This window comes from Physeter macrocephalus, chromosome 10, assembly GCF_002837175.3.
Source record: "Physeter macrocephalus isolate SW-GA chromosome 10, ASM283717v5, whole genome shotgun sequence".
Lineage (NCBI taxonomy): Eukaryota > Metazoa > Chordata > Mammalia > Artiodactyla > Physeteridae > Physeter > Physeter macrocephalus.
Window position 1 is genome coordinate 7759112 of NC_041223.1, and position 27499 is coordinate 7786610.

At 52.2% G+C, this 27499-nt stretch overlaps 1 protein-coding gene across 1 annotated transcript in view; it reads right to left on the bottom strand.

Moving 5' to 3' along the window:
- The window catches only part of IGF2R (insulin like growth factor 2 receptor), a 91459-nt gene that overhangs the window by 35568 nt on the left and 28392 nt on the right, over nucleotides 1-27499 (bottom strand). Inside the window, exons 11-27 of the mRNA XM_055087669.1 lie at nucleotides 23464-23628; nucleotides 20906-21046; nucleotides 19644-19784; nucleotides 18441-18578; nucleotides 15880-16027; nucleotides 15201-15378; nucleotides 14426-14541; nucleotides 13845-14013; nucleotides 12131-12310; nucleotides 9733-9834; nucleotides 8483-8584; nucleotides 6077-6272; nucleotides 3141-3311; nucleotides 2170-2313; nucleotides 1914-2089; nucleotides 1564-1651; nucleotides 894-1109 (exon numbers count right to left, since the gene is read on the bottom strand). Of these exons, the coding sequence (XP_054943644.1) occupies nucleotides 894-1109; nucleotides 1564-1651; nucleotides 1914-2089; nucleotides 2170-2313; nucleotides 3141-3311; nucleotides 6077-6272; nucleotides 8483-8584; nucleotides 9733-9834; nucleotides 12131-12310; nucleotides 13845-14013; nucleotides 14426-14541; nucleotides 15201-15378; nucleotides 15880-16027; nucleotides 18441-18578; nucleotides 19644-19784; nucleotides 20906-21046; nucleotides 23464-23628 (2571 nt within the window). The remainder of the gene's footprint in view (nucleotides 1-893; nucleotides 1110-1563; nucleotides 1652-1913; nucleotides 2090-2169; nucleotides 2314-3140; nucleotides 3312-6076; nucleotides 6273-8482; nucleotides 8585-9732; nucleotides 9835-12130; nucleotides 12311-13844; nucleotides 14014-14425; nucleotides 14542-15200; nucleotides 15379-15879; nucleotides 16028-18440; nucleotides 18579-19643; nucleotides 19785-20905; nucleotides 21047-23463; nucleotides 23629-27499) is intronic.

Genomic DNA, 27499 nt, shown 5'->3' on the forward strand with positions numbered 1-27499 from the left:
CTATGGAGAACAGTATGGAGGTTCCTTAAAAAACTAAAAACAGAACTACCATATGACCCAGCAATTCCACTATTGGGCATATACCTTGAGAAAACCGTAATTCAAAAAGAGTCATATACCACAATGTTCACTGCAGCACTATTTACGATAGCCAGGACATGGAAGCAACCTAAGTGTCCATCGACAGATGAATGGATAAAGAAGATGTGGCATGTATATACAATGGAATATTACTCAGCCATAAAAAGAAACGAAATTGAGTAACTTGTAGTGAGGTGGATGGACCGAGAGTGTGTCATACAGAGTGAAGTAAGTCAGAAAGAGAAAAACAAATACCATATGCTAACACATATATATGGAATCTTAAAAAAAAAATGGTATTGATGAACCTAGTGGCAGGACAGGAATAAAGACGTAGACATAGAGAAATGACTTGAGGACACGGGGTGGTGGGGGAGGGAGAAGCTGGGGTGAAGTAAGAGTAGCAGCGACATGTATACACTATCTACACTATCGAATGTAAAATATTTAGCTTGTGGGAAACAGCACCATAGCACAGGGAGATCAGCTTTGCGATGAGCTAGAGACATGACAGGGAGGGTGGGAGGGAGGCTCAAGAGGGAGGGGATATGGGGACATGTGTATGCATACGGCTGATTCACTTTTGTTGTACAAGAGAAACTAACACAGCATTGTGAAGCAATTATACTCCAATAAAGATTTTTTTTTTTTTTTTAAAAACATCACTCACACACTGTTTTACAGGAACACAGAAGACATTCCTCTACTCAGGAAAGTTATAATCTTTAGATCTTAAATCATAAGATATAATCATAACATCTTAAATGTGGAATTCCATTCTTTTGCAAAAAGAGAAGAAACAACCATGGTACCTGCCACTTTCTGAAATCCCTGGGGTCCCCGCTTTGCCTGACAGGATGAGATGACCTTGGACTTGTCATCGGTCGAGCAGACACCTGAGGACAGCTTTCCACAGACCCGGAAGTAATAGGTGTATTCACCAGCACTCACGACGGTGTCATTCAGGCCAAGAGGCTTCAGGTCATACATGTTGCCATGCCTTGGGTCTCTCACCTCACAGTTGTCCCCTTCAAGAACACGAGAAGGGAAGGGCAATTACCCACACTCACACCTTGAGGCAAAAGTTCGGCAACTTTTAATCAGCTAAGTACTGTCTTAAAAGAGTTATTAAACATCACTTCCACCTTCCCTCCTTTTGTCTGTATACATAAGACAAACTGCCTGGCAAACAGCTTTCTCGAAAAGCTTAGGTCACAGGATGAAGAGCCACTTAAACAAAACCAAACCCCACGTTCATATTCTCAAGCGTGAGATGCCGAGAGCCCATCGGTCTGCGTAGGTGAGGAAAACGTAGCTGGCAAAGTGAGCAATGGAGTGGAGTAAAAAAAATCAAGGATAAGAAGCTGTCCGTCCACTAATGGACGTTTCACGGTCATGCACGGGGTTTCACATCTAAGATGCTGTTAGAACACCCCCTACTTCACACATTCACCGGCATCAGTGAGCAGGGCCGGGTCTTACCTTCCACGCGCACGACGGGACAGGCTTCCACGGTTCTCCAGACAAACACATACTCACAGTCGTCCAGGAGCTGAAAGGTCGGGGATCCCTACAACGGAAACCAACAGCTCACTGTGTTTTCATTTAACTAAAAAATGAGTCAAATGGTAGCTAGAACTAATACCCAACTTTTAACCTCCAGGAGAAAAGTACACGGCACTTAAGAAACACATCACATCTGGGGGGAAACAGCACATTCCAGTCAAACCCTATCGATGGCCTAAAACCCCTGACAACTCAGGCACGTTCTACATCAGACAGAAGATCCGGAGACCGGAGGGGCGTGAGAACGAGACAAGACAGACACGCACCGTCGTGTGGGCGCACTCGAGCGTTATCCTGGTGGAGAAGCGCTGGCTCCCGCACTTGTCGCCGTTGACGTAGACGATGCTCAGGGACCCGTTGGCAGCAACCTGAGGACTGACCTGCACGACGCCCAAGTTCCAGCTGTCCTCTTCCGACACTAGGCAGGACCCCACCGCGCTGCCTGGAAGGGCCAGGAAAGCCGATGAACTTGGGGGTGGGAGGAAAGGCAGAACGAACTTGAGTCCAATGCTCGGAACTCACCATGGCAGCCAGGAATGTACGGGAGAGGATTGCAGACGCTCAAGTAGAAGGTTCTCCTTTTTCCATCAGCCGAGGTGTCAACCGCAGTCCAAGGCTTCTTGGCTTTGCTTAGGCCGCTCAGATCATACTCGTTCCCGGCAAGGTCTGAAACACATGAAAACGCTGGAAATCCCTGCCTTCCCGGCAGCTTTGGACACCGCCTTTCAACCCCAAAGACCAAGGATGCACGAACTTAACATTCATAACGGGGATTTCCCTGGTGGCGCAGTGGTTAAGACTCTGGCGCTCCCAATGCAGGCGGCCCGGGTTCGATCCCTGGTCAGGGAACTAGATCCCACACGCACGCCGCAACTAAGGAGCCCGCCTGGCACAACTAGGACCCAGCACAGCCAAATAAATAAATAAACAAATATTTTTTTAAAAATTAAAACATTCATAACAGGGAAATGAGGAGATCCACAGGAAGCCGAGAGGCTTCTCCTACAGAAACATACACCTGCCCTGACCCTCAAAACCCCCATGACAACAAATCTCCACGGGTGTGGAGGTGAGGCTGGGGGCCACCACGAAGAATGAGGGCTGCTGGAGACCCGGCTCAGCATCCAGGTACACCTTACGGAGCTTTATCCTCTTGTTCTTCTTTTCTCTTACACTGTAAGAAGCTCTGACAGTGTACTTGATTTTTTTCCCCTGGTTTTCTTCTCCGTTCTTAACCAACGCCTGATCCCAAACTATAGCTCAAAACCATTAATTATGTGTCTAGATTCTCTTCAAGAGAAGCTTCACAATTCTAGTATCATTCAAAGAAAATATGTAACACATATATCATGCTGCCTGTAAAGTAAAACATACGGTACCCAGACACACGCGTGTGCGCACACACAGACACACACGCAGGCAAAGACACACACACTGACACGTGAGCACACACGCTTTTGACCGGCCCCTTAAGTCCTGGTCCCCGGCCTCACCCGTGACTTGGCAGTCCACCGGAGAAGGTACACAGGCCAATGCAGTTTCAAACTCAAAGAAAGTGTCCCGGATCCCCAGGCCAGAGTCAATGTCTTGATGCAGGAATCTGGGGGTCCCTGGGTAAACGTCGTCATTGCAGATGAAGCGGATGACGAAAGCATCAGCCCTCCCTGGGAACAAGAAGACCGGACTGTAGGAAACCACAGCGATCACAGTGCAGTCGTACACGCGTGTGGCACCAGGACAGCGTGCCCGGGAACGAGCCTCCAAGCCATCCTCTAAGACAATCACGGCGAAGCGCCAGGTCTGGTTCAGGGACCCGATCTGAACTACAAAGTGGCCATGTTCACTGTGACAGCGACCCCGTAAAGACGGTTTACACCGTGAACCTGGTGTCTTGGCATTCTTCTATTCCAGGAAGTGTGCAAATGCTATATCCGTTTATCCATCCAAACATTAGAAAAACGTCACTCTCCTTTATGGGTTTACTTGACAATATTTACTAAGCTCCTACTACACACAGGAGTGAAAGGAACAAGAAAACCCGCCCTACTGAGCTGACACCCTGCTCCAGCGCCCAAGGAGTAAGCAAACTAAAGGCAACCCCTCACAGACCAGCTGGAAACGGAAAACACAGCAGGGACGGGGCCTAAGAAACCCCAAAGGTGGTGGGGAAGAGGCATGGCGGTTTCCAACGCAGTGGCCGGGCTCCCTGAGAAGGTGCCACCTGAGCCCACCCCGAAGAAGTGAAGAAATGAACTGCCTGGCTGTCAGAGGGGAGAGCACTGCGGACAGAGTGAACAGCAAGGACGAAGGCTCGGCGGGGGGGGCGGGGGGGGCGGTGAGAGTGGGCCCCCACAGTGCCAGAAGCAGGGGATCAGCGGCAGTGAGCGAGCACAGTGGCGGGTGACCCCGTCGGAGGGGCGGCCAGTGTCCCTCGGCCACTGGACAGGGCTGGCTGCTACTCTGGGCGCACGTGGAGCCCTGGGGGGCCTGAGCTGGGAGAGATGTCGCCCAACACTTCAAACATCACTCCGACTGCCCAGCTGAACACAGGCCACCGGGGTGGGGTGGGGAGGACGCAAAGCAGGACGGCCAACGCGGAGGGTCCCGCAGGGAGGGGACCACGGTTGGGTGGTGAGCACCGGAGGCTGCACGAGGGCAAGAACCCCAGGGTCATCGACACGTTAACCCTCACAGGGGACCAGAGGGGCCCGGCTAATACAGGAGGAAACTGAGGCAAAAAGAGGGCAAGGAGCAGGTCTGGGGCAGCACGGCGCTAAGGGCTGGTTACACACGTGCTGCACCCCTGGGGTTGCCGGCGCCTGGATTCAAACCCAGCAGAGTAAATGTCAGCGGCTGTCAGCCACACGATCAGGGCAAAAAAAAATTATATATAAATGCCTAATCTATTTCATTCTTAAACAGCACTCTGGAACTGGAGAGCAGAAGAATTATAAACAAGAATGAAGCACGCTGCTTTTTGGATACTGAAGTGAGTGAGCACCTGACTGTTTTGACCAAGAGCTGAAGAACTTTCCACCTGTAAAGCAAAGGATTACCACTCCCCCGGCTCTACTAGGTTCTCCTCTAACCAACTAAAATTATCTCAGTCTGTGGTCCAAACCCTCCCCAACAAATGATACAGAACAAGATCATTTCCCTTTCTAGGACAACCCTTCCAGGATCTGAGAGCAGCCCCCAGGCCCCGTGTTTTCTGCCCCTGAAGTTAAGAAGACCCCAATTCTTAAATCCCCTTCGCAGGAATCCTGAACTCATTCCTTCGACGCCCTGAGAGTTCTCTTCCCAGCGTGTTAGCGGATCTGTCAGCTTGAGCGTGACGCACAAAAGGGGCCGATGACCGCAGACTGTCACGGGTGCGGGAGGGCAGAGCCATTCCCACTCCCTTCTGGATACTAAGTTCCTCTGACATCGACTCAGACGTCCCTCATATTTTCCGCCCCGCACGTCACACGACCGCCCCCTCCCGAGTCCATCCGGTGTGGTGCGAAGAGCACAGGTTGAGAAGTCAGAGGGCGTGGGTTCCAACCTCAGCTTTGCTGCTCACTGGCTGCGTGTGTGACTGCACCTCTGTGGGCCTCCGACCCTCAACGCAAAATAGAAACGTGTTAGTCGGCAGAGCCAGGATGAGACCTGGCTGCCAGCCCTGGCTCTGCCCAGCGCTGAGCCAGTGGCTCTGTCCAGGGCACAGGGCCTTCCGGGGCCTTCGTCACCAGTGAAGCAAGAAGGTGGCTAAGCAGAGGGTGTGAGCGCAAGTGAGATGCACGGGGTTGGCCGAGAAGCAACCCACTAAGCGCACACAGCACCCCACACGGGACCGGCACACGCGGCGAGCCTTCACGGCGGTAGCTGTGACTCCACCACCGCTGTCCTCCCGAGGCCCTCAGACTCGGCCTTGCACCTTATGACACCAAAAACGGCAACTTTCAGTTTGCAGTCACAGCTGCAGCAAGGAGCAGAAATGTGAACCCACTGGAGATGCCAAAACTGTATTTAAAGATACAATAAAGACTGAGTAGAGGAACTGGCGGAAAGAAAGAAATTTAGGCGGAAAGAAAGAAATTTAGGAAAAAACAAAGTAACTTCTGTTATCTTCACCCACCACTTCTTTAATACCTGAAAAACACAGCACAAAAGGCCGAGCGAACACACTCCTATCAGAGGAGCCGCTGGAGGTGCTGGTGGAGGACGCCTGGGGGCGGGCGCAGCGGAACCTAGTGGCCTGGACCCCTCCGGCCGCCGGATGCACTCAGGCGGCTGGGAGGACACACCAGAGGCTGGGCACGTGGGGCTCAGAGGCGGGGAGGGTGGCCAGGACTCGGAGTCTACAGGCACTCCCGTCACACTTGAAAGGTTTCCGGTCACAGAACCCCCAGGACACCGGTTAGCTGCAAACACAGGGATGTGAGCTCACCTCTGGGGTGGGAAGGAAGCCCCGTGTAGGTCAGAGTTATAAAGCCCTCGGTGGACAGCTGGAGGCTCTTCTCCAGTCCCACCAGCTTTCCTGGCTTCAGATTCTTCAGCTCTTCCGTCTGGGTCTCTGCCTCACAGCCGGAAGCTGGCTTTCCATCCAAGGTGCCACAGACGGGCATCGCGCCGCACACGTTAAACTGCAGGCCAGACAGCGAGAACCACACACCAGCTCAGGCCACGTGACTCACCGCGAACATAACCCCGAGCAACTCAAACCCTGCCCAGCCAAACAGGGCTGTCTGCTCGTTACCCAAACAACTGCATAATTTGTTCCTTATTTTAGGCAAATGGCCAACTTTCCACGCCTGGCAATTAAACCCTGAAGCCAGTACATAAAGCAAAAATCAAAGTCCAAACGGCAATGCCCATAAATCGCCTGTAAGGCTTTATTTATACAGCCCCGTATCTCTAAATGCATGAGACACGTTGCATAAAACAATGCAGCATGTATAAGAGAGAGACTATAAGTAGCCAGAACTTTACAGTATTTTTGATTATATGAGGAAAAGCATATATGGTTGAAGTCACATTATTTAAAAGTAAATATAAGGGGATACCCCTGCATTTCTTCAAGCTGTCGATACCATTCGATTTAAATCCAGTAGTTGATATAATGAAGCAGGATATGCTCTTCGGTACGAGACATGGAAAGGAAAGACTTCTCTACAACTGGTATGTGTCCGTGGACAATGTATAAAAAGTTAAGAACTACGTGTACAAAGTATTTTTCCTTCAGACCAAAGTTTACTACTTCAGAAATGGCCACTTAAGACTACACCCAGGCAGGTGCCCTGCAGCCACGTGGGCTGCGTGGTCACAGAAGTATGTAGTACGTAGGGGCCGCTGAGCCCGGCAGGGCCGGGTGATAAGGGACAGGGCCGAGCAGCCGGCTGGCGGGCGGCACAAGGGCTGCGCCCTGGCTCCCAGGAGCCTAGACGCCCACCAATCACCCCACTCGCACCTGCATCCCCCACAGTCTGTCCCTGCTGTCCGCGACTGCACCTGCCGCCTCCCGTCCCTGCTGCTGCAACGGGCACGGCCTTTCTGGCCTGCTTCGAGCATGTTCTCTGCGGGGCCACCTCTTCCAGTATGTCCCCTACAGAGTTGCTCTTTGCTGGCACGTTCTCCCTGGGTTCACCTCCTCTGGCATGTCCTCTGTGGGGCTCACGCTCACACAGACAGCCAAATACACTGTCACCTATGAGAACCTGCTACAAGCCAAACTCCAGAGCAGTAACTTCTGAGAGGGGGTGGGGAGAGGGAGGGCTGCAGGCCACTGTGCTGAGTGACGAGCCCCGTCAGGTGCCTTCTGGCTCTGGAACAATCCGCAGGCCCTCCCGCATGCGCTGTGCCTGCAAAGTCCCCTTTGTATCTAAGTGCTATGACATTCTCACCCCAACTTCCTGCTTTCAAAGGGTATTCTCTTCTTCCACTGTGGATTTTGCTAGAAGACGTTAAACCTAAATAAAGATTTTTAAAAAGCTTTCTCCCTGTCTAGCAGCGCTTAGTTTATAACAGGACAGCATTAAGTGGAGATTTTCCTCCTCACCACTCCAGAAGCCCTGTCAGGGCCGCCCACGAAGGAAGTGCTGTCAGAAGATCCCAGAGCACTGCCATCGGTCCTCTCCCTCTTATAGGGGAATATAATTTCCACTTGACCAGTGGCATCAGAGCCACGTGGGGCCTTGTCAAAACAGACTGCCAGGGCTTCCCTGTTGGCAGAGTGGTTAAGAATCTGCCTGCCAATGCAGGGGACACGGGTTCGAGCCCTGGCCCGGGGAGATCCCACATGGCACGGAGCAACTAAGCCCGTGCGCCACAACTACTGAGCCTGCGCTCTAGAGCCCGTGCTCTGCAGCAAGAGAAGCCACCGCGATGAGAAGCCCGCGCACCGCAGCGAAGAGTAACAACTAGAGAAAGCCCGCGCGCAGCAACGGAGACCCAACGCAGCCAAAAATAAATAAGTAAATAAATAAATTGTAAACAAACAAACAAAAAACCCAGGCTGCTGGGCCCCACCCACAAGACGCTGCACCTCCCGCAAGCTCCCAGGCGATGCCCACGCTGCTGGCCTGGGACCACCAGTCCAGACGCGTGGCCACGGGTTAGGAAGAGCCTCTTTTCTAAAGAATGATACCCTCACATCTGCACCATAACAGGATGGGGTGACGGTTTCACCTCATTTTCCCTTCAATCTGGATTTTCTCATCTCCTGGGTAAAAGCTGCCATCACAGGGCCCTGGGCAATTCCCGAGGGCACCTGCCTCCCCTGCAACCAGCCGCAGGTGACTTTCACGCATCCTCCCGTCCTTCCAAGGCAAATTGGAAATCATCACACAAGCCTTACCACAAAAGTCTTCCCGATGCCCGAGACCACATATCCTTGGGAACTGTTCAGTGGGTTCAGATCAAACACATACCCGCTGTTGGGGTCCCTGATGGAGCAGGCCTGCAGGAACAAAAGAGGCAAAGAGGCACATTCAAACCTGGTCCATGAGAACATGGCAAAGACAGAGCAGCTCCAAAGCCTGCCCGGTGTGGACTGCACTGACGCTACAGCCCGTCCGAGTAGCAGCCCCGGGAGAGCTCATGGCCCCTTCCAATACAGCATCTGAAGCACTCCAAGTGGGACACCAGCTCGGAGATGCTGACCTCATCTGAGCTCCTAAGGCTGCTTCGTTTACCTGAACAAGACCACTGCTGACCCCCCAAGAAAAGTGAGGAACCGTAAAAGACTCACAAATAATTACCCGTCTCCTCCCCTCGTCTAGGAGGGATAACAAGCTCCCCTCCTCCCCCACCGCCTCGTATCTTTTTTCTACCCCAGCCGCCATATGAAGAGAATGGAGCAGTGGCCACAGCCTCAGAAAGCACTGCCGGTGGGCCAGGGCGGCGGGCCCCGACTCCCGCCCTCCCTGGTCCCACTAGCCCGGGACCCTGTGCCGGGAGTATTCATCTGGGCGAGCCTGGGCTCTGCTGCCTGCCGGAGCCCTGCAAAGGGAGGGAGGGAGGGAAATCCGGCCCATCAGAAAGAAAAACACCCCGTGCTGTGAACACAAGGTGCACCCCTGGGAGGGCAGAGAACACATCTCAGAGCATCTGGCTGCCACGTTCTGCAGGCAGGGCTTCACCCGAGGGCAGGAGCGCGTGCCAAGGCCGAGGAGCGGCAGGAGGCCGGCGCTGCAGCGGGCGCGGGGCTGAAGCAGGGATGCGGCTGGCAGCAGAGCATGAAAACCTTAAACACCACGTTAAACCACACGGGCCGCGTCCGACAGACGATGGGGCACGTTTGAGGCACGGTCGTGCTATTTAAGCACCCATCTCTGCGGTGACGGAGAGCCCAGAGCCACTGCCAGGCTGAAGGGACGGTGATGTGGAGAGAAAGGAAGGAAACCCAGAGGAAAACCGAAGGTCCTGGTTCTCATCCCAGGACCGGGAGCCGGGGCCGAGGGAGAGGCACGCGGGACGACTTCCAGATGCCTGCTGTCGAGGCGGAGGAGACGCAGACGCCGTGAGGGATTAAGAAGCACAAGGGGAGGGGTGCAGAGCCGGGACAGCCGGGTGGGAACGGCCAGAGGCCCGGGGCCGCACCCGTACCTGGTCTGTGTCTGTCGTTACTTGGACAGGACAGGCAGCCTCCGTGTTCCACAGGAAGCTGACCACACACTCCCAGCTGAGAGAAAATATGGGATGGGTGTTCTGAAAGGACAAATCGGGGATAAAAGTCAATAGGAGAACGTGGAACTTGCTCTAACCAAAAGAATACTTGCCTGATAAATAAAAAGAGCTAAAATCTATGGATTGTCATGGGACTCTGCTAGGCGAGGTGCTTCGCCTGCCTTATCTAATTATAACTTGACGTCCTCAGCATTCCTACTAAGGAGATGTTCTTGTTCTCTCTCACGCCCGGATGCTGGGAAATTCACCTGAGGTCACGCCAGGACTCAGTGGTAGAACTGGGATCCAAACCTAGGTCTGAGTCCAGTCCACGCTTTTGAAAACCGCTCTACACCCAGATGCAGAACAAGAGCCAGAGCCAAAGGCCCCGGCGCACGTGAGCGCAGCCACGCGAGCGCAGACACAGGCGAGACTGACCTGTGGGGTGAGGGGCCGGGACGGGGCACAGGGCGGCTCCCGGGCTCTATCTGCAGCTGTGGGCCTAGTTACACGGGTACGCTCATCCCGCTGAGGGTCGCTGACCATCTGGGCACTTTCCTGGGCGTGTTTTCAGTAACAAGTGTGATGAGCACTCCTCAACTGAGCCTCAGGACCACCTCTACCCGCCCTCGGTGTACAGATGAGCAAACGGAGGCACAAGGGAGGTGAGACGCCCGCCCAGACGCACGGGTGAAGGAGATGCTCGGCTGTCCCGCACGCCTCACCCAGCAAGCGCCCTCTGCTCGGAAGTCCCCACCCTCTCAGCCGCAGCGTCACCAACGCTAAACTAAACACACACCTATCCCTCTGCCTCACCCCGCAGCTGTGCAAAGTGCCGGGACTGCGGAACTCCCCGGGACGTGACCCTCACTCAGGGTTTCCTGGGCCCATGAAAGGCGCCACCCCCCGCAGCACCGCTGAGGGATACAGTAACGACGTGCCATCGCTCTGAAAACTGAAAAACACTGTCTCCAAATAGGATGTCACAGGAAAGCTGAAAGAGTAAGGGTCCGAGAGAACTTCCTGGAACTGTCCAACATCTCCGTGGCAACGAGACACCAGAGAGGGGAAGCAAAGTGGGATGAGGCCCAGGGAGGGGACACCGGACATGCCCAGCAGGAGGCGAGGGCCGGGCTGGGCAGCCAGCATTCCTTCCTGGGAAGCCGACTCCGGCTTATCAGAGCCTGTGTTTACAGCTCAGTTATGCGACACTTTCCTTGCACAACTCAGGCTGTGCTCAGCCAGCTAACATTTTCCTTCCCTTATCAGAGTGACCTTAAGCTCTAAAGACATTATCTCTTGGGAAAAACTCGTGTGCTGGCAAAGGACGGAGAAAACTTGGCGTCTGCAGGACGCCTAGTATGTAAGTGACCGAGGCCCCCTGCCTGCGGAGAGGAGTGGACACACCGGGCAGGGTTCTTGTCTACGAAGTGAGAGGACGCTGTAGCAGACCCTTAAAAAGTGTAACCAGCCCTTGGAAATAATCTGTTTGATAATAAACATGAGCTCTTTATTATTCCCACTCAGTGTTCATCTAAGAGTTTGGCAATTATTCAAAAAAACACGTCACCCAGGTATAAATGTAAAGCTCCAGGTTAAAAAAATAAATAAAAATAAAAAATAAGTTTAGAATAACAAAGTTCTGGAAATGGACACCGGTGATGCGTGCCCAGCGCTGTAAATGTACTTAATGCCGCTGAACTGTACATCTGAAAATGGCTAAAATGGTATAAATCTTATGTTATACGTCTTTCACCACATTGTTTTTTAAAAACCAATGGGGACTACTCCCAATGACCCCGGAGCATTTTTATCTGGAGTTTTCTGTTCTGCCCTGGCCGAGGAACTCGGGCCCAAATGCAATCTCCATCACTTTCTCCATTTCCCAGCCTTGATTTTTTCATTCCTGCTTTTCTGACATATTACCCACACCTCCCTCTGTGTTCACCCATTGGCCTGAGCTGCACCCAGCCTCAGTCTCCTCATCTATGAAGTCTGCTGTTTGGACCGAACCGTCTCTAAGACCTATTCTGCAGCCGTGATCCTCAGATCACCACCTCACAGGAACTAACAGGCAGGGTGGCATCTGTACCACTCAGAGAAAGAACTCAAGTCTACAGAAGACCATACAGTGTACATCACAAACCAGCAGTAAGAGATCAGGCTTCAAGTTGAGAAAGGACAGCCACGAAAGCACCATTACCGTGCTCCTTGCCTCCTTGAGTTTGTATCACATGCTGACCTGAAGGAGAATTAAGATCAACCTTTGTCCCTGTGAAGAGACACAGAGGAACCCAAAGCAACCAAGGTCATAGGTGACGAGCAGCGCCTTCCTTACCAGGCTGCCCCTGGAACAGACGAGGTGGATCCTGGTGGTGTAGGTGGTCCGTCTCCCATCGCTGGTGGTACAGGCTGAGCCATTCACATACTCCAGGAGGAGGCTGCCACTGTCCTCCACCATGGGGCCCGTCTTCGCCACCCCCAAGTTGCTGATGGAGACGGTTTCAGAAAACGAACCCTGCAAACAAGCGTGTCTGTTATGTTTCCCTCTGAAAACAACTGATTTCCTCATTACTAACACAGTGGACTCTCATTATTCACAGTAGTTGTGTTCTATAAACTCGCCACAAATGCTGAATTAGTGAACACAGAACCACTGTTTGTAGACAGAGGGGAAACACAGTCAGCCCTCCATACCCACAGGTTCTACCTCTGCAGGTTCAACCAACTTCAGATCGAAAATATTCAGGGGAAAGAAATTCCAGAAAAAGCAAAACTTAAGTTTGCCACCAGCATCTATTAACATAGCATTTACACTGCGTTAAGCGTTGTAAGTAACCTAGAGGGAACTTAAGAGTGAGGATGTGTGCAGGTGATGTGCAAATACCGCGACACCGTATATAAAGGTCTTGGGCATCCTTAGATGTTGGTATCTGCCGAGATCCTGGAACCAGTCCTCTCCCCACACACCAAAAGGGACCATTGGAGGTACCTACGTGTACACTTAGGTCACACAGACTGTGATCTTGAATCCTCAAGATCCTGGTAGATTCCATTTTCTTCATTTTACAAAAGAGAAAACGAGGTTCAGACATGCTAAGTGACTTATCCGAGGCCACCCCACTAACGGGCATCAGGGGAAGGACTCCAACCCCACCCGCCTGGCCAGGAGCCAGGAGCTTCCGGCACCACACTGCCCGCCCCTCGCGTCTCCACCCTCTGGCCGTCTGGGTAGGAGAGCTGAGACGAGAACGCAGAGCCACGTCAGGCCGCTCTGCGCACGTCCACGGAAGACTGTGAAAGCACCCGGTACTGATTTGGAGTTACAAATAAACATGAGCAAGTAGACAACTTCGCAGGCACAGAATCTGTGAACAACGAGGACTGACGGTCCTCTGAGGCCGCTGCCCCGACAAACAGCACGCGCGCATGTACACGTGTACACGCCACGGGGCGCTCACCCTGAACCGCCAGAGAGCGCTCGCCAGCTTCCTTTAAAACACCTCCAAGCTGCCGTGTAACAGAAGCCAGGAAAGTACATTCCCGACATGCTATTTTTAAAGAAGCACACATACATCTTTATTTTAAGATGCACCGTGTACACGGAGCCCAGAGAGAAATACCAAAGCTCCGGCAGTAACTGCATGCCCTCGGATGACAAAGTGCAGCTTGCACCCTGGCGAGAGCTAACACTTGGATCTAGTTCATCCACAGAAACTCTACCCAGCAGGTGGCCCCCTAATTAGTCCAGAAGTAAGAGCTTCTGGAAGCAAAAACTATTCTTTACAGATGTCTGCTGCTCACCCAGAGACACTTCCTCCGCCCAGTGCTGTGAGCACAGGTGGTCCCCGACGCCCAGGCTTTTTTAACTTTTAAATCTGAACAATGACTCGAATACGATCACATCTGTGGGGGGCAGGGGAATTCACGGCGAGGCCCCTCTCCCACTCAGAGGGCTTCTCGCCAGCAGCCAGGCCTGCTTAGACCTGAGAGTCCCGAAACAGCCCCCTCCACCACCCAGTCCTGGGCTCAGGAGGGGACGGCAGACTCACCTGGTCGTTTTGGTACTTCATCTGGCAAGCGGACGCGTACCGATCGCAGCCCGGCACTGGGTTCAGAGGTCGACACACATTTATGTAGTACTTCCTCCACGTGCTGTGTGCCCCGGCATTGTCCAGGGCATACCAGTTTCCTCCATGACCGCCCTCGGATTTTGCTAGACTGAAATTTCAAAGGGAATTGCATGCTTTTCAAGCTGACACGATTTCGGTCCTACGATTCATTTCTAAGCAGTTAGAGAAATACGGAAGGAAACGTGCCCCGCCCACCAAACTACCAAAGCCGGCACTCCTGTGTTCCCGACCTCACTAAATGCAGCCCCCGGCACAGCTGGAACCGGCCCCGCACTTCTGCACCGGCAGGCATTGCTTTAAATGATGCGGTGAAGACTGAGGCTTTGCTGGGCGAAGACTGGTTGATCTCGCACAGGCTACAGGACCATTAGCAGAATTCATTCTGCTTAAAGCCCCCCACCTCGGTCCTGCACCTAGAACTAACCGGATTCCCTATCATCGGCTGAGTCGCGTGCTCACCGCAGGGTCTAGTCGACCTCGGTCAGGCCGACGTGCCTCACCTGGAGAGGTCGTACTGCTCCGCCGAGGAGGGGTCGGTCACCGCACACTCCAGGGGCTCCTCCGGGCAGGCGTAACTGCTGTACCACCGGAAGTTGTAGGTAGAGTTATCTTCTTCCTAATCTCAGGACAAGGACAGACATGGGAGGGGTGGCAGGAAAGAGGAATCATTACATACAGCCAGCATTTCTAAAACGACGGGGCATTTTTTTCTAAATAAAAACCACAGGAAAGTTCATTTACTCTGCCCATCCCCTCTCATTTTATTAAAAGGAAGATTGCCCAGCAATAAATTAAGATGGAAATCTATCCTCTGTTAAATGGGAACAAGGGATGGTTTTGATGCTTTTGTGTGTTTTGTACCCAAAACCAACAGCGTCATGGGCTGTGACTAAGGTGTACAGCCCACTGAAGCAACAGCTCAGAAAAGGAATACTGCCCGTGTCCTCTGGCAAATCTAAAAGGATTAATTAAAATCATAGGAGATGATGATTTGCCCCGGAAACCAGACTCATAATAGCTCTCCTTCTAAATAAAGGTCCCACGACAGGCTCCTGTATAAGTCCTGGGGAGCCAGACTTGATGGTTTATCCCCAGGGACCATCCCAGCTCCTACGTCACCTACAACAGAATCCTGTGTCGCTCCAGAAAAGTCACAAGCCCTGTCTTGACCACTTTTTTCTCTTCCCCTGCCTTCACAAGACGGACGTTCTCAGCCTCCTTGCCCCCGTCGCTCCGCAGACACACACACGGGCACACACACAGCACAATTCCTACCTGATATTCAGGGAGACCCACTCCAGCGTCTCGATCACAGAGAAAGGTGAGCAGCGTGGCTCTTGGCGTGTGCCTTTCATTATTATAGGGCGTGCCATCTTTGTAGTTCAGCTGGATCATCCCGTCATAGTATGAAAGCTTAGCATTACTGCGTCCCAAGTTCCAAGACTTCCCATCACTAAAACAAATAAACAAACGTCTCTCAGAAAAGATACCAAGACCAGAAGCTCTGTGATGCTGCAATGCTGAAGGAAGCGCCGGGGACAGCACAGGAGGTGGCAGTGCTGGGCCCGCGGTGAGGATCTCGGCGCCGCGGCGGTGCGAGGGCAACCCCAACCCCACGCCAGACCCAAATCCACGCTCGGCGCGGCTGGTTTAAGGCACAACTCCCGGACTAACACGACACTGAAAGGAGAAGCGCGTACGTAATCCATCGAACAACTGAGAAGTGCCGACTGCACAGAAGTGAGGCGCTGCACGAACCACTTCCTGTCCTGCTCCTTCTCTGGGAAATGAAAACTCCCAGCAGCGTCCTCTGCTTTTCAGTCCAGGTCTTCCCAGAGTTTACACACTCGTCATAAAGCAAAGATGTCAGCAGACAACACACCTACTCCAGAATAAAACACCTGTGAGCACAAGATACCTAACGAAAGACCGGGAACTGGAAACAGTCACTTGCCTTTTGGACACCTGACAGGCTCCCGAGTCCAGCTGGCAGGAGCCCACGGACACCGCACCACACACATTGATGTAAAACTCGTACTTCTCCGTCTCAACTTTGTAGGCACCATTCTTCTTCGTGAGAGGCGACAAGTCAAAAGAAAACCCTAAAAAAGAATCAAGACCATCCCAGGTCAGTGAGACCCACAGCGAAGAAGAGCTCCCCCTCAGCTCCCGGCCTCCAGGAGAAGCTCGCGGCCAGGCCTGCCCAACGGCTGGGATGGGAGCTACCAGGACCGCCATCACCACCGCTTTCCCCTTAGAGACGGGCCCCCCCATCACCACGCCCCTTTTGCTGCATTCACCGAAGACCCGAGTCAGAGCCCAGAATTCCTGGGTGAATAAACAACCAGTGTCCTCAAAGTGGGACGACCACAATACAACGGCCGTGAAAAGTCAACGGTGCTGGGTTTCTTGGCCAGAAATTCATGCGAAAAGCCTTTTCAAACATGATTTAGTTCCCGTGCTCCTCAGGTTTTGCGATCAGCAAACCTACCTGGACTTTGAATAGGACAGGTTTTTCATTATCTCAGATAAGCCTCAAACACCAGATTTTCAGAGTTTTGGGTCAAACAGTATTAATATAATTCTAACACAGATTATGTCTGAAACACTCAGAGAAAATGTTGAGAACCAAACAAAAACAAGCTAAGCAGGTGCAGGCGAGCCTGCCGCGCGAGGCGCTAGGACACACCTGCCTGGGAGTCGAAGACGGTGCAGTTGTCCCCCTCGGTCCTGGACAGCACGCAGGCCGCCGCCGTGTACCACTCAAACTCGTAGAAGCAACTGTCCGCCCCAGAAGTTCTCAGCACCGGGGCACTTTCTAAATCGCCTGCCAGTGGGGAAGAAAGGCCCATCACTGATCCGGTCTCAAAAAGCTTCCCTTGTTCTAAACACACTCCTACAAATGCCGATCTGACGCCCCTAGAGTGGTCAGACCTTCGGAGGCAGAAAGGACAAGGCTGGGGGCCAGGGCTCGGGGGGAGTCCGTGTTTAATGGGGACAGAGCTTCAGTTTGGGAGGACGAGAAAGTGCTGGAGATGGATGGTGGTGTAAACGTACTTAAGGTACAATGCAAAGGTAAGGAGCTTAATCGTCACTGAACTGTGCACTCAAAAATGATTAAAATGGTGAACTGCACGCTTCATGTATCACAATTCCTTTAAAATCACAAATCTTAGATTATGTATCTTTTACCATTTTAAAAAATTTAAAAAACAAAACAAAACAAAAAACTGTCCTGGTCCTTGAACTTATCCCACAGCTGGGAATTTATCCAAAGGAAATTTTCCAACAAGAGGTAGAGAGGATATGTCACAGCACAATCACCAACACTGGAAACATGCTATTAACCCAACAATAGGGAAAATGCTTAAAAATAGTAAAACCGAGCCATTAGCAACAAGGAAGCCCCTAAGAATTATAAACACAACTGTGAAACATCAAAGAGTCTTCACAAAATACTACACTTTGAGGAACATAAAAATGTGTGGCTCTATATAGACCCTGACCCTGAAAAACAAGGCGCATTGTGTGTATCGACGCTGAGATCACGGACAGTGCGTTCAAGCACTTGTGCTGCTGCCCCTTTGGAGGAAGTGGAGCGGCCTCCACATCAGCCCGCACGGGCCTCAGGAAGAGGAAGCCGTGCCAGGAGGGTAGCTCATCTGGAAAACTGCAGCACGACCCCCCTGGACACCATATGGTTTCCCCATCGCTGGGCGGGGGCGGGGGCCCGAGCCCGGCGGACCAACACTACTGCTTCTGGAGTCTCGGTGCTCGGCCCGAGCCTGCTCTGCCTCGTCACCCTCAACTTTGTAGGCACCATTCTTCTTTGTGAGAGGCGACAAGTCAAAAGAAAACCCTAAAAAAGAATCAAGACCATCCCAGGTCAGTGGGACCCACAGCGAAGAAGAGCTCCCCCTCAGCTAACCCTAAAAAAGAATCAAGACCATCCCAGGTCAGTGAGACCCACAGCGAAGAAGAGCTCCCCCTCAGCTCCCGGCCTCCAGGAGAAGCTCGCGGCCAGGCCTGCCCAACGGCTGGGATGGGAGCTACCAGGACCGCCATCACCACCGCTTTCCCCTTAGAGACGGGCCCCCCCATCACCACGCCCCTTTTGCTGCATTCACCGAAGACCCGAGTCAGAGCCCAGAATTCCTGGGTGAATAAACAACCAGTGTCCTCAAAGTGGGACGACCACAATACAACGGCCGTGAAAAGTCAACGGTGCTGGGTTTCTTGGCCAGAAATTCATGCGAAAAGCCTTTTCAAACATGATTTAGTTCCCGTGCTCCTCAGGTTTTGCGATCAGCAAACCTACCTGGACTTTGAATAGGACAGGTTTTTCATTATCTCAGATAAGCCTCAAACACCAGATTTTCAGAGTTTTGGTCAAACAGTATTAATATAATTCTAACACAGATTATGTCTGAAACACTCAGAGAAAATGTTGAGAACCAAACAAAAACAAGCTAAGCAGGTGCAGGCGAGCCTGCCGCGCGAGGCGCTAGGACACACCTGCCTGGGAGTCGAAGACGGTGCAGTTGTCCCCCTCGGTCCTGGACAGCACGCAGGCCGCCGCCGTGTACCACTCAAACTCGTAGAAGCAACTGTCCGCCCCAGAAGTTCTCAGCACCGGGGCACTTTCTAAATCGCCTGCCAGTGGGGAAGAAAGGCCCATCACTGATCCGGTCTCAAAAAGCTTCCCTTGTTCTAAACACACTCCTACAAATGCCGATCTGACGCCCCTAGAGTGGTCAGACCTTCGGAGGCAGAAAGGACAAGGCTGGGGGCCAGGGCTCGGGGGGAGTCCGTGTTTAATGGGGACAGAGCTTCAGTTTGGGAGGACGAGAAAGTGCTGGAGATGGATGGTGGTGTAAACGTACTTAAGGTACAATGCAAAGGTAAGGAGCTTAATCGTCACTGAACTGTGCACTCAAAAATGATTAAAATGGTGAACTGCACGCTTCATGTATCACAATTCCTTTAAAATCACAAATCTTAGATTATGTATCTTTTACCATTTTAAAAAATTTAAAAAACAAAACAAAACAAAAAACTGTCCTGGTCCTTGAACTTATCCCACAGCTGGGAATTTATCCAAAGGAAATTTTCCAACAAGAGGTAGAGAGGATATGTCACAGCACAATCACCAACACTGGAAACATGCTATTAACCCAACAATAGGGAAAATGCTTAAAAATAGTAAAACCGAGCCATTAGCAACAAGGAAGCCCCTAAGAATTATAAACACAACTGTGAAACATCAAAGAGTCTTCACAAAATACTACACTTTGAGGAACATAAAAATGTGTGGCTCTATATAGACCCTGACCCTGAAAAACAAGGCGCATTGTGTGTATCGACGCTGAGATCACGGACAGTGTGTTCAAGCACTTGTGCTGCTGCCCCTTTGGAGGAAGTGGAGCGGCCTCCACATCAGCCCGCACGGGCCTCAGGAAGAGGAAGCCGTGCCAGGAGCGTAGCTCATCTGGAAAACTGCAGCACGACCCCCCTGGACACCATATGGTTTCCCCATCGCTGGGCGGGGGCGGGGGCCCGAGCCCGGCGGACCAACACTACTGCTTCTGGAGTCTCGGTGCTCGGCCCGAGCCTGCTCTGCCTCGTCACCCCGGCAGGGGCCGGCGGCAAACCGAAGACTGAAGAACGCGGCTGCCTCTGGGGAAGCCCACGAAGGCGCCGCGCGTTTGTAACGTGTACCTGGCTTGCACACGAGTGTTATATTTGTGTGTATTTTCGTGCCGCCACACTCATCACCATCTGAGTAAGAGAGCTGAATGTGTCCTTTCTCTCTTGTGGGAGAAGAAAGAAATTTGCCCAGATTTTTACTTCCGTCCTTATCTGGAAAAGAGAAAAGAAAAGGGCAAAAAAACAGAAGACGCGATTAAAAATGATAATGACACAGACGAAGAGGTACCAAAAACGAGCCGAGACCCCGCAGGTGTTCGGAGGGTCAGTGGGTTTCTCTTGAGTGACAAGTTTGACAGGGCAGTGGCAGCCTCACCGAGGACCCCAAGGGCACCTTCGGGCTTAGGAGGAAAGTACGAGAGTGAATAAACAACGTCCTCTGAGGGCACAAGCGGCAGAAAGGCAGGAACGCACGTTACACCATCCCGGAAAATAACACCGTTCCCCCATTTGCGGGCCCTCAGCTCTCCTGAGACACAAGGCCCGTCGAAACCGAGGGGGCAGCATTTGTCCCATGACCAAAGCAGAAACTAATTAAACCTGTTCAGCCAGCCAAGCACGTGACCACTTAATTCTTGGTTCAGTTGACTTTTACTGAAGGTCTGTCTCAAGTCCTTCTTAAATAAATGCAGGGACATAGCTGGACCTGCTTTTGAAAGACACACCACCAATTCTGAATCCTGGGATAATTCCTAAAATCCAACCTGGGTTTCACAATCCCTTACCTAATGCTTGTAACAGATTCCAATTACTCTCGCTGCCTGTGGTTTTCCAGGTGAGTCTTAAGTGACAAACAACTAACATGGTATAAACACTTACATCCAATTGAGAAGTCGCAACCAACACAGTTACAGCAAAAGGAACCCAAGGGGTCCAGCGCTCTCCCACGAGGCTACGAGAGTCCACTGGCCTGAAGCTGTAACGCTTGAACAAGTCCAGGCAGAAAGGTTGTTAAAAATCAAAATCCGTTTTACACGAGCACTGGCAATGCTCCCCGACAGGTGACGCCGTGAAAAGACAACCAAGCTCCCCCCACCCGCCTCCTCCTGTTTCCAGGGAGTCCACATAAGAAGGCTTCAGCCAACTTCAAGATACCCGAAATGCACCAGTTCCCTACGTTTGAGCCCTTAAACTCTTTTCTTCACCGTCCTTGATACGCTGAACCCAGAGAAAGGAGGCTGAGATAAACCACAGGGAGAACTCCTAATCCACTCCAACCTGGACGCGGCCGGGCTCCGCGTTACCTACAGGCGCAGGGCTGCAACACTACTCACCCACAGCGCACACGGCCGCGTCCTCGGGGCAGCCCCTCGCCTGGCCCTTCTGCAGGACCCTGTGGCAGACGTTAATGAAGAAATGCTTCTTTTCTGGGTCCCTCTGGCTGCCGTCCACGGCTTCCCAATTCTGTTCCAGTTCTGTAACCAAAAAAAAAAAAAAAGAGTCTTCCAGCCAAAGGCAGTGATTATTTCTCTGTGAGTCACACCATAAATGGTGATTAAGCGGAAGGTAAAGGCCCGAAGCTCAGCAGGCCTGTGGTTGCTAGACGTCAGGCACTCACGTTTCTGGACCCAGCAGACTGAGGGCACACAAACTCAGCGAGAATCTCAAGCCTGTCTTGAACGTGCCAGAAACAAGCCAGCCCCGAACAGCTCCCCAGAAGAGGCGGCTTAACGGTGGTGGGGCGAGGGGGGCCAGGGGATTAAACAGCAAAATTCTCCCAAGCCCCAAAGTCTGAAATCAGAAGCTGAGAAGCAAAGCCAGACGCCAGCCCGGACTTGAGATGCCACTGGCGACGCATCTGCCTCCAGACCACAGATAAGGCAGACCTGGCCCAGGGCTCAGTGCCCCCCGGAAGATAAACAAGATACGTGTGGTCCCTTAACTCAGAGGGTTCATGACTCAGTCGTGCATGAACAGAAGAAAATCCGTAGACAGCAGCAGGAGCACAGGCTGAGAGCAGACAGCAAGTCAAAGGCGGACCATCTCCCAAAGGCATCACTGAGAACCATGTGGGAAGGAGGACACGCAGATAGTGGGGACGCTCCTTGTGCGGACTGGAGACGGGGCTTAAAAGGAAAATCCCACATCAGTGGTAACACAGTCACTACACACCGGTGTCAATGACCGGGAAGGACTCACGGCCGACCACGCACCAAGCAAAGACAAACACTGTGCTGAAAGCTTTGGCTGGGCTGGGCAGGGCTGAAGGGCGTCAGGCAGGACTTTTTTAAACTACCAGGGAAGGATGTGAGCTCTCACCTCACAGCTTCCTTAGATACCTGGGTGCAAAGGCGACACAAATAACCCGGGTCCCAGAGAACCAGAGAGGCGGCCAAAGTCAGCTGAGTACAAACACATCTCTGCATCCTCGCAGATCCTAGGATCTGAAACCACCACTCAGTTTACCGTAAGAAAACTGGGGGGCGGGGGTGTAACTCGCTCAAGTAAACGCAGCCGGATGCGGCAGAAGGGGCCTCAAACCGGTCTGAGCGGAGGTGAGAGCTCTTCCCCCTCGGCAGACAGAAACCCAGCCTCTCGACCAGCGCACAGACTGTGACCACGGCACCAGCCCCACGGTTCAAAGGTGCTGGACCAGGAAAGCACCAAGACGGTTCTTCCCTGGGCAAGTCGCTGCCCGACAGCATCTACAGCGGGGCTCGTGTTCAAAGGAGAGCGTTCCAGCACCCCACGAAGGAGGAATTCTCCTTCTAATATGATACTTTCCCAAGCAGCTGGCACTCTGAACACATGAGTAATCGTTCCAGTAGTAGCTGGTGACTATGTGACTTCAGGCCATTCTCCCTGTCTTGTGTATTATTCCACTTTACAGAGGCAACTTGCTTCTATCTACGCCCAGTTCCAGGGCTGCTAAAAGGGTGAAACTAGAAATCCCCACCTAGATCTGGTTAACCCTGTTGGGTGACCCCTCGCTTATTGTTCAGTCTTTTGTGCCCCCTGCTAAATGCCAAGGCCCGGGGGTGAGGGGTCGTGCTCGCCAGGTTTGCTGCCCTATCCCCGGCACCTCGTCCAGCCCCCGCCAGTAACAAACACTCCGCAAGCCTTGGTTCACAGGACAAATAACCTCCACGGGTCTTCACCATGAGCCAGCCCCTGTGACAGGTCCCACATCCCGCCTCATTTCAGCCTCACAGAAGAATCTGAGGTTGGTCAGGGAATGCAAATCCGGATGTAGAGACGGGAAAGAGGCAGTGAGACGGGGCGGGGACGACACCCACCGGTCACCCCAGGTGTGCGACCCTCTGGGCCTCCCAGTCTCCGTGTTAAGGGGGAACTCTGCCTGCTTGAAGGCTATTGTAAGAGCTTAAACTCTTTAATTGAGCGATGACGGACACGTGACACTGCATCGGTTTTAGGCGTACAGTAGGATCTGATGTATGTATATACTGCGCAACGACTGCCTCAGTAAGTGCAGTTAATGACCACTACCACACAGAGGTACCAATTTTCGGGGGGATTTTGACAACTTTGAAGATCTACCCTCTTAGCAACAAAAGTTTAAAAAAAAAATTTTTTTTCTAATCACAAAGCACAGGGCCTGGCACACAGAAGGCACTTGGCCGTTTTTACCGAACTACGATAAGATGAGCCCAAGATAGTCCAAGTAGAAAACAGCAACGCCGACCGCAAATTCAGATATCTCGCCTCCAGATTCAGTGTCATTTCTGATAATTCATGCTGCTCCGTGAGAAGCGGGGAAAGGCCACGATACAGTTAGTTGACAAGGGAAACAGTAACAGCATTTCCAAACGTGCTCGTGGGAAAGAGGCGGGAGAACGTGCTCGAGCACACACGGAGCGGGCGGTGGGCCTACCTGAGTGCCGGGCCAGGGCCGACAGGTCGAAGCGCTGCTTCCCGTCGGAGACGCCACAGAGCAGAGCCTCCTTCTCGTCCACGCAGGCGTACTTCGTGTCCCACGTGAAGAAGTAGGAGCAGTCCACCTCCCCGGTGAACACGGGAGCCCCTCTCCCGTTGTTACCTGTGCCGCATCAAAAGGAAGAAGGCACCCATGATGTGACCAAAACCCAGGAACGTCCCAGGAGCAGGGGCAGAGACAGCAAACAGGACACCCGTGGCAGCTGTACAGGCAAACAAGTTCAGGGCTCAAAGCCCAGAGATCAGAGTGGCTTTACTGTGTTTCAGACAACCTAAACCCTGCCGAGCAGGCCTGTGTCCCTTTCATCTTGGTGGGATGGTCTCAAGAGGACAGAAGCCTGTTTTCAGCGGGGTGTGAGCCCCAGGCAGCGCTTGGCTGCTCACAGGCTGCAGTCAGTCTCCGAGAGGCTCATAAACACCAAGCCAGAACAGGGAGTCACCGAAAGGGGGCGCAGAGATCAGGGCTCCAGTTCCAGGAGTGCCACTGGCTTAATGATGTGCATGTGAGCAGGACAAGTTCCCCAGGACTCGCCCCTAAAACGAGCATGGAAGAGGGATAAGGTCTGCAGCCGCTCCCAACTGAAGGGTGCTGAGGTTTAGTAACCTCGCCCCGAGAGGGGCCAGCATCCTGGATCCTGGGGACTCTGGCACGCGTGGGTCTCTAACACCCCGCTCCAATCAGCTCGAGGGAGCCCCACGGGGTTCTCAACCGTGAGCCCTCCTGGCTCAGCTCCGCTCTGCAAGCCAGGCCCTCGTGTGCCGCTCCCCCGTCCACGTAGCCTGGGATTCAGCAAACTCTGTTGACTTTTCCCGTACCAGAAATTCCATCCCCTCGGCTTTCCGAGCTACTGCACTGCTGGCACGAAGGTCCGTTTTCCACCCCTTGATGGTTTAATAATCCTCCCCTGGACCTCCTACATGATTTACCTTTCTTGGGGTTTAGGGCCCTGAAATGCACAATGTTCTAACGGAAAGGGAAAAAATATTCTGTACCAAGGGCGAATGCTGTTTCAATTGCAACTTCTATTGAATCTTTAATATTATAAACATCATAATTACAACACCAGCGACAGCGGCTAAGGCACACGGAGGACAAGCTGAGGCAGGCGCCGTGCTGAGCGCTGAGCCCTGAGCCCTCCACAGGGGTTGGATGCAGAAAACAGGCTCTGTGTTAGGTGCTTCACATACGTTCGCGTATTTCAACCGTGAAATCCCACGACACAGGGACGATCTTAGTCCCATTTTGCAGATTTGGGGGAGCTAAATAATTTGCCTATGGCTTCACAGCTAGAGGGCAGAGGAGCCAGAAATCGGAGCCAGACGGTCTGGCCCCGGAGCCAGACTCATAACCACAAGGCAAGACTTCCCTGCGCTACTGTGTGTTTTTGGTGTTTTGTTTTTTTTCAATAAGTCCTCTAAGCCATTCTCTTTTAAGAACCGGTGCTCCCAACTTCCCTTCCAACAGCACCCGCTCTAGCTGGGGGTCCGCCGTGCCCTCCGCCGAGGGAGCAGTGAAGCTGCTTCGCTTCTTTTCAACATGCTCCCCACCTCTGCCCCTTCAAGGTTTACATACAGTTTAGTCCCATTGGATTGGTATTTCACTGTTCAGAAAAGATCTGTGTTTCCTGAAAACTTGATGCAGTCACAGTGTTTTTCTTTTACCAGATAAGTTGACAGACGATTAAATGATACTATGAATGGTTCCAGGATCCATTCCTACTCAGGAGCTAGATTTGCATCTGAAACTTACTAACGATCTGCTGGGAGAGCCCATTTTAAATAAAATTTAAATAACCACTGGCATGCACCCTACCTGCATTCTTACCTAATTCCTCGAAGAATTTTAGGAGAATAGTAAAGGAAGACTCCTCACTACCAAACCACGTTGTTTATTTAAACACAACGGCCTTGGCTTCAGGACCGCTATGCCCTACGGTTGCCACCCACCCGTAGGACGAGGACGACTCTGTAATCTCTCCATCAGTCTCGATCCTGAAAGCTTCCTGGCTCTCCAGGCTCCAGCACATCCCCCAGCACAGCTTTACGTGGCCTGCGCCAGCTGAAGGCAAAAGGTGGACGACCCTCCCAGTGAAACCAAGCTCCTGCCTGAGCAGCAAGGCGGCTGCCCCATCCCCCCACCGTTCTGGGACAGAAACCCGTGCTGCCTGCTCGCCAAACCGGTTTATCTTTCCCTCTAGGCCCACGGCTAAACTGCACTTCCCGCCTCACTGCCTTTGAGGTTGGGCCATGCCTCTTAGTTCCGGCCCATTAAAAAAACTGCTGTTCCCATTCTGCAGAGTCCTTGGAAGCCACGTCCACAGACAGCAGCAACACGGGGTGGAAAAATGCAAAGGTCCCAGATGACCACATGGGGCAGAGCCCCCCAACGCCTGCACGGAATTGAAGAAAGTAAGTCTTCAGTGTGATCATGAGTCCCTGAATTTGTGAACGGTTTTTTACTGGCCTATGCTAACACACCGCTCCTGCCCCCCAAAACGGTCTAATGTCCTTATGTGACAGGGTCACCAATAATCAGGTATTACATTACATAAAACTAGATATAAGTTATTGAAACAAATGGTAAAATATATATATTATGGACAAAAAAATAAACTTATGTACCTTTGTGTCTTGAAACGCATGAAACCCTAGATTCAGAAGCATAAATAATTCCTGGAGATCCAAGTTGAACTATAAACCACATTTCATAATATTCCACAGCCAATCAACACCCAATTCAACATGCAAAAATACATTATTACATTTAACCAATAAACACAGAATCCACCAAGGGGTTTTCTCTAAAAACTCTAAATTTAAATTCAAACAAGGTAATAATGAAATAACTGTAGCGTACACAGAGCACAGTACCTACAGCTGGCTCCGAATCACAGAGCTAGAAGGAGTCTTAAATATTTCACAATCCAGCTCCAGCCTGAGAGTAGGCTCAGAAACATCTGAAGTCTCTGGACCTGGTCTCCGTGTCACAATCACAATGACATGAGTAGTCTTCAGGATTAAGGCACTGCTATTAGTTTTGTCAGGTCTGATAATGGCACTGAGGTTACGCGAAGGAATGTCCTTTCCTGCAGTTTGGGTGGAGTGTTACGATCCACTGGTAACACGTGACAGAGCATCATATAAATATGAGGCAAGTTTGGTGAAACATTAACGGCTGTTAAGCCTGAGTGGTGGGTGTGTAGGTTTTCACTATAATGTTCTTTCTACTTATATATTTGAAAACAACTTGTATGACAAAAAGGAATAAAGGAAAAACAAACGGCCTCTCCTACTTTTTCCCGCCTCAGCCCCCTTGGGCTCTAGCTTCCTGGCGCGACTCCTGCATGTCCATCCCTCTTCCATGGGAGCCCCTGACCACGGGCACTTCTCAACATCCTCCTCATCTGCTGGGATCTTTCTGGATCATTATTCCGTCCTCCCAACATGCCCAAATGAGATCAGCGCATTCCCAAAGATCGCGGCCAAGTCATTTATAAAAAGTGCAGACAGAACAGGGCCAAGGGAGGTGGCGACAGGACAGAGAGGGAGCCCCGGCCCACACAAGTCGCCCACCGCAGAGCAGCCCAGCAGCAGGGGAGTCGGGAGACCCGGGCAGGGCAGCCCGAGTGCCTGAGGGTCTGGGGACTTGGGATCAGAAGGAGGCTGCATTTCCCAGGGGCCCGGACACAGAGTAGAAGGGGTGGACTTCGGAGAGGGTCTCCTCCGAGCCTGGAAGAGGTGAGGATGACGGAAGAAAGATGGAGAATCTGGGGAAGGCAGGGCGGGCATTCAAACCCAAGGGAGATGGATCCAAAGGCCACGCCCAAGCCAGATGCATGGCCACCCCTGCTTAGTCCCTTCACGCTGATTTCTAGATAAAGTCCAACTCCTCTGCAGGGCACACAAGCTTTTCACACTGTTGCTCCGCCCCCTTCTTTAGCCATGGCTTGGACACGCAGCTCTGAGCTGCTCAC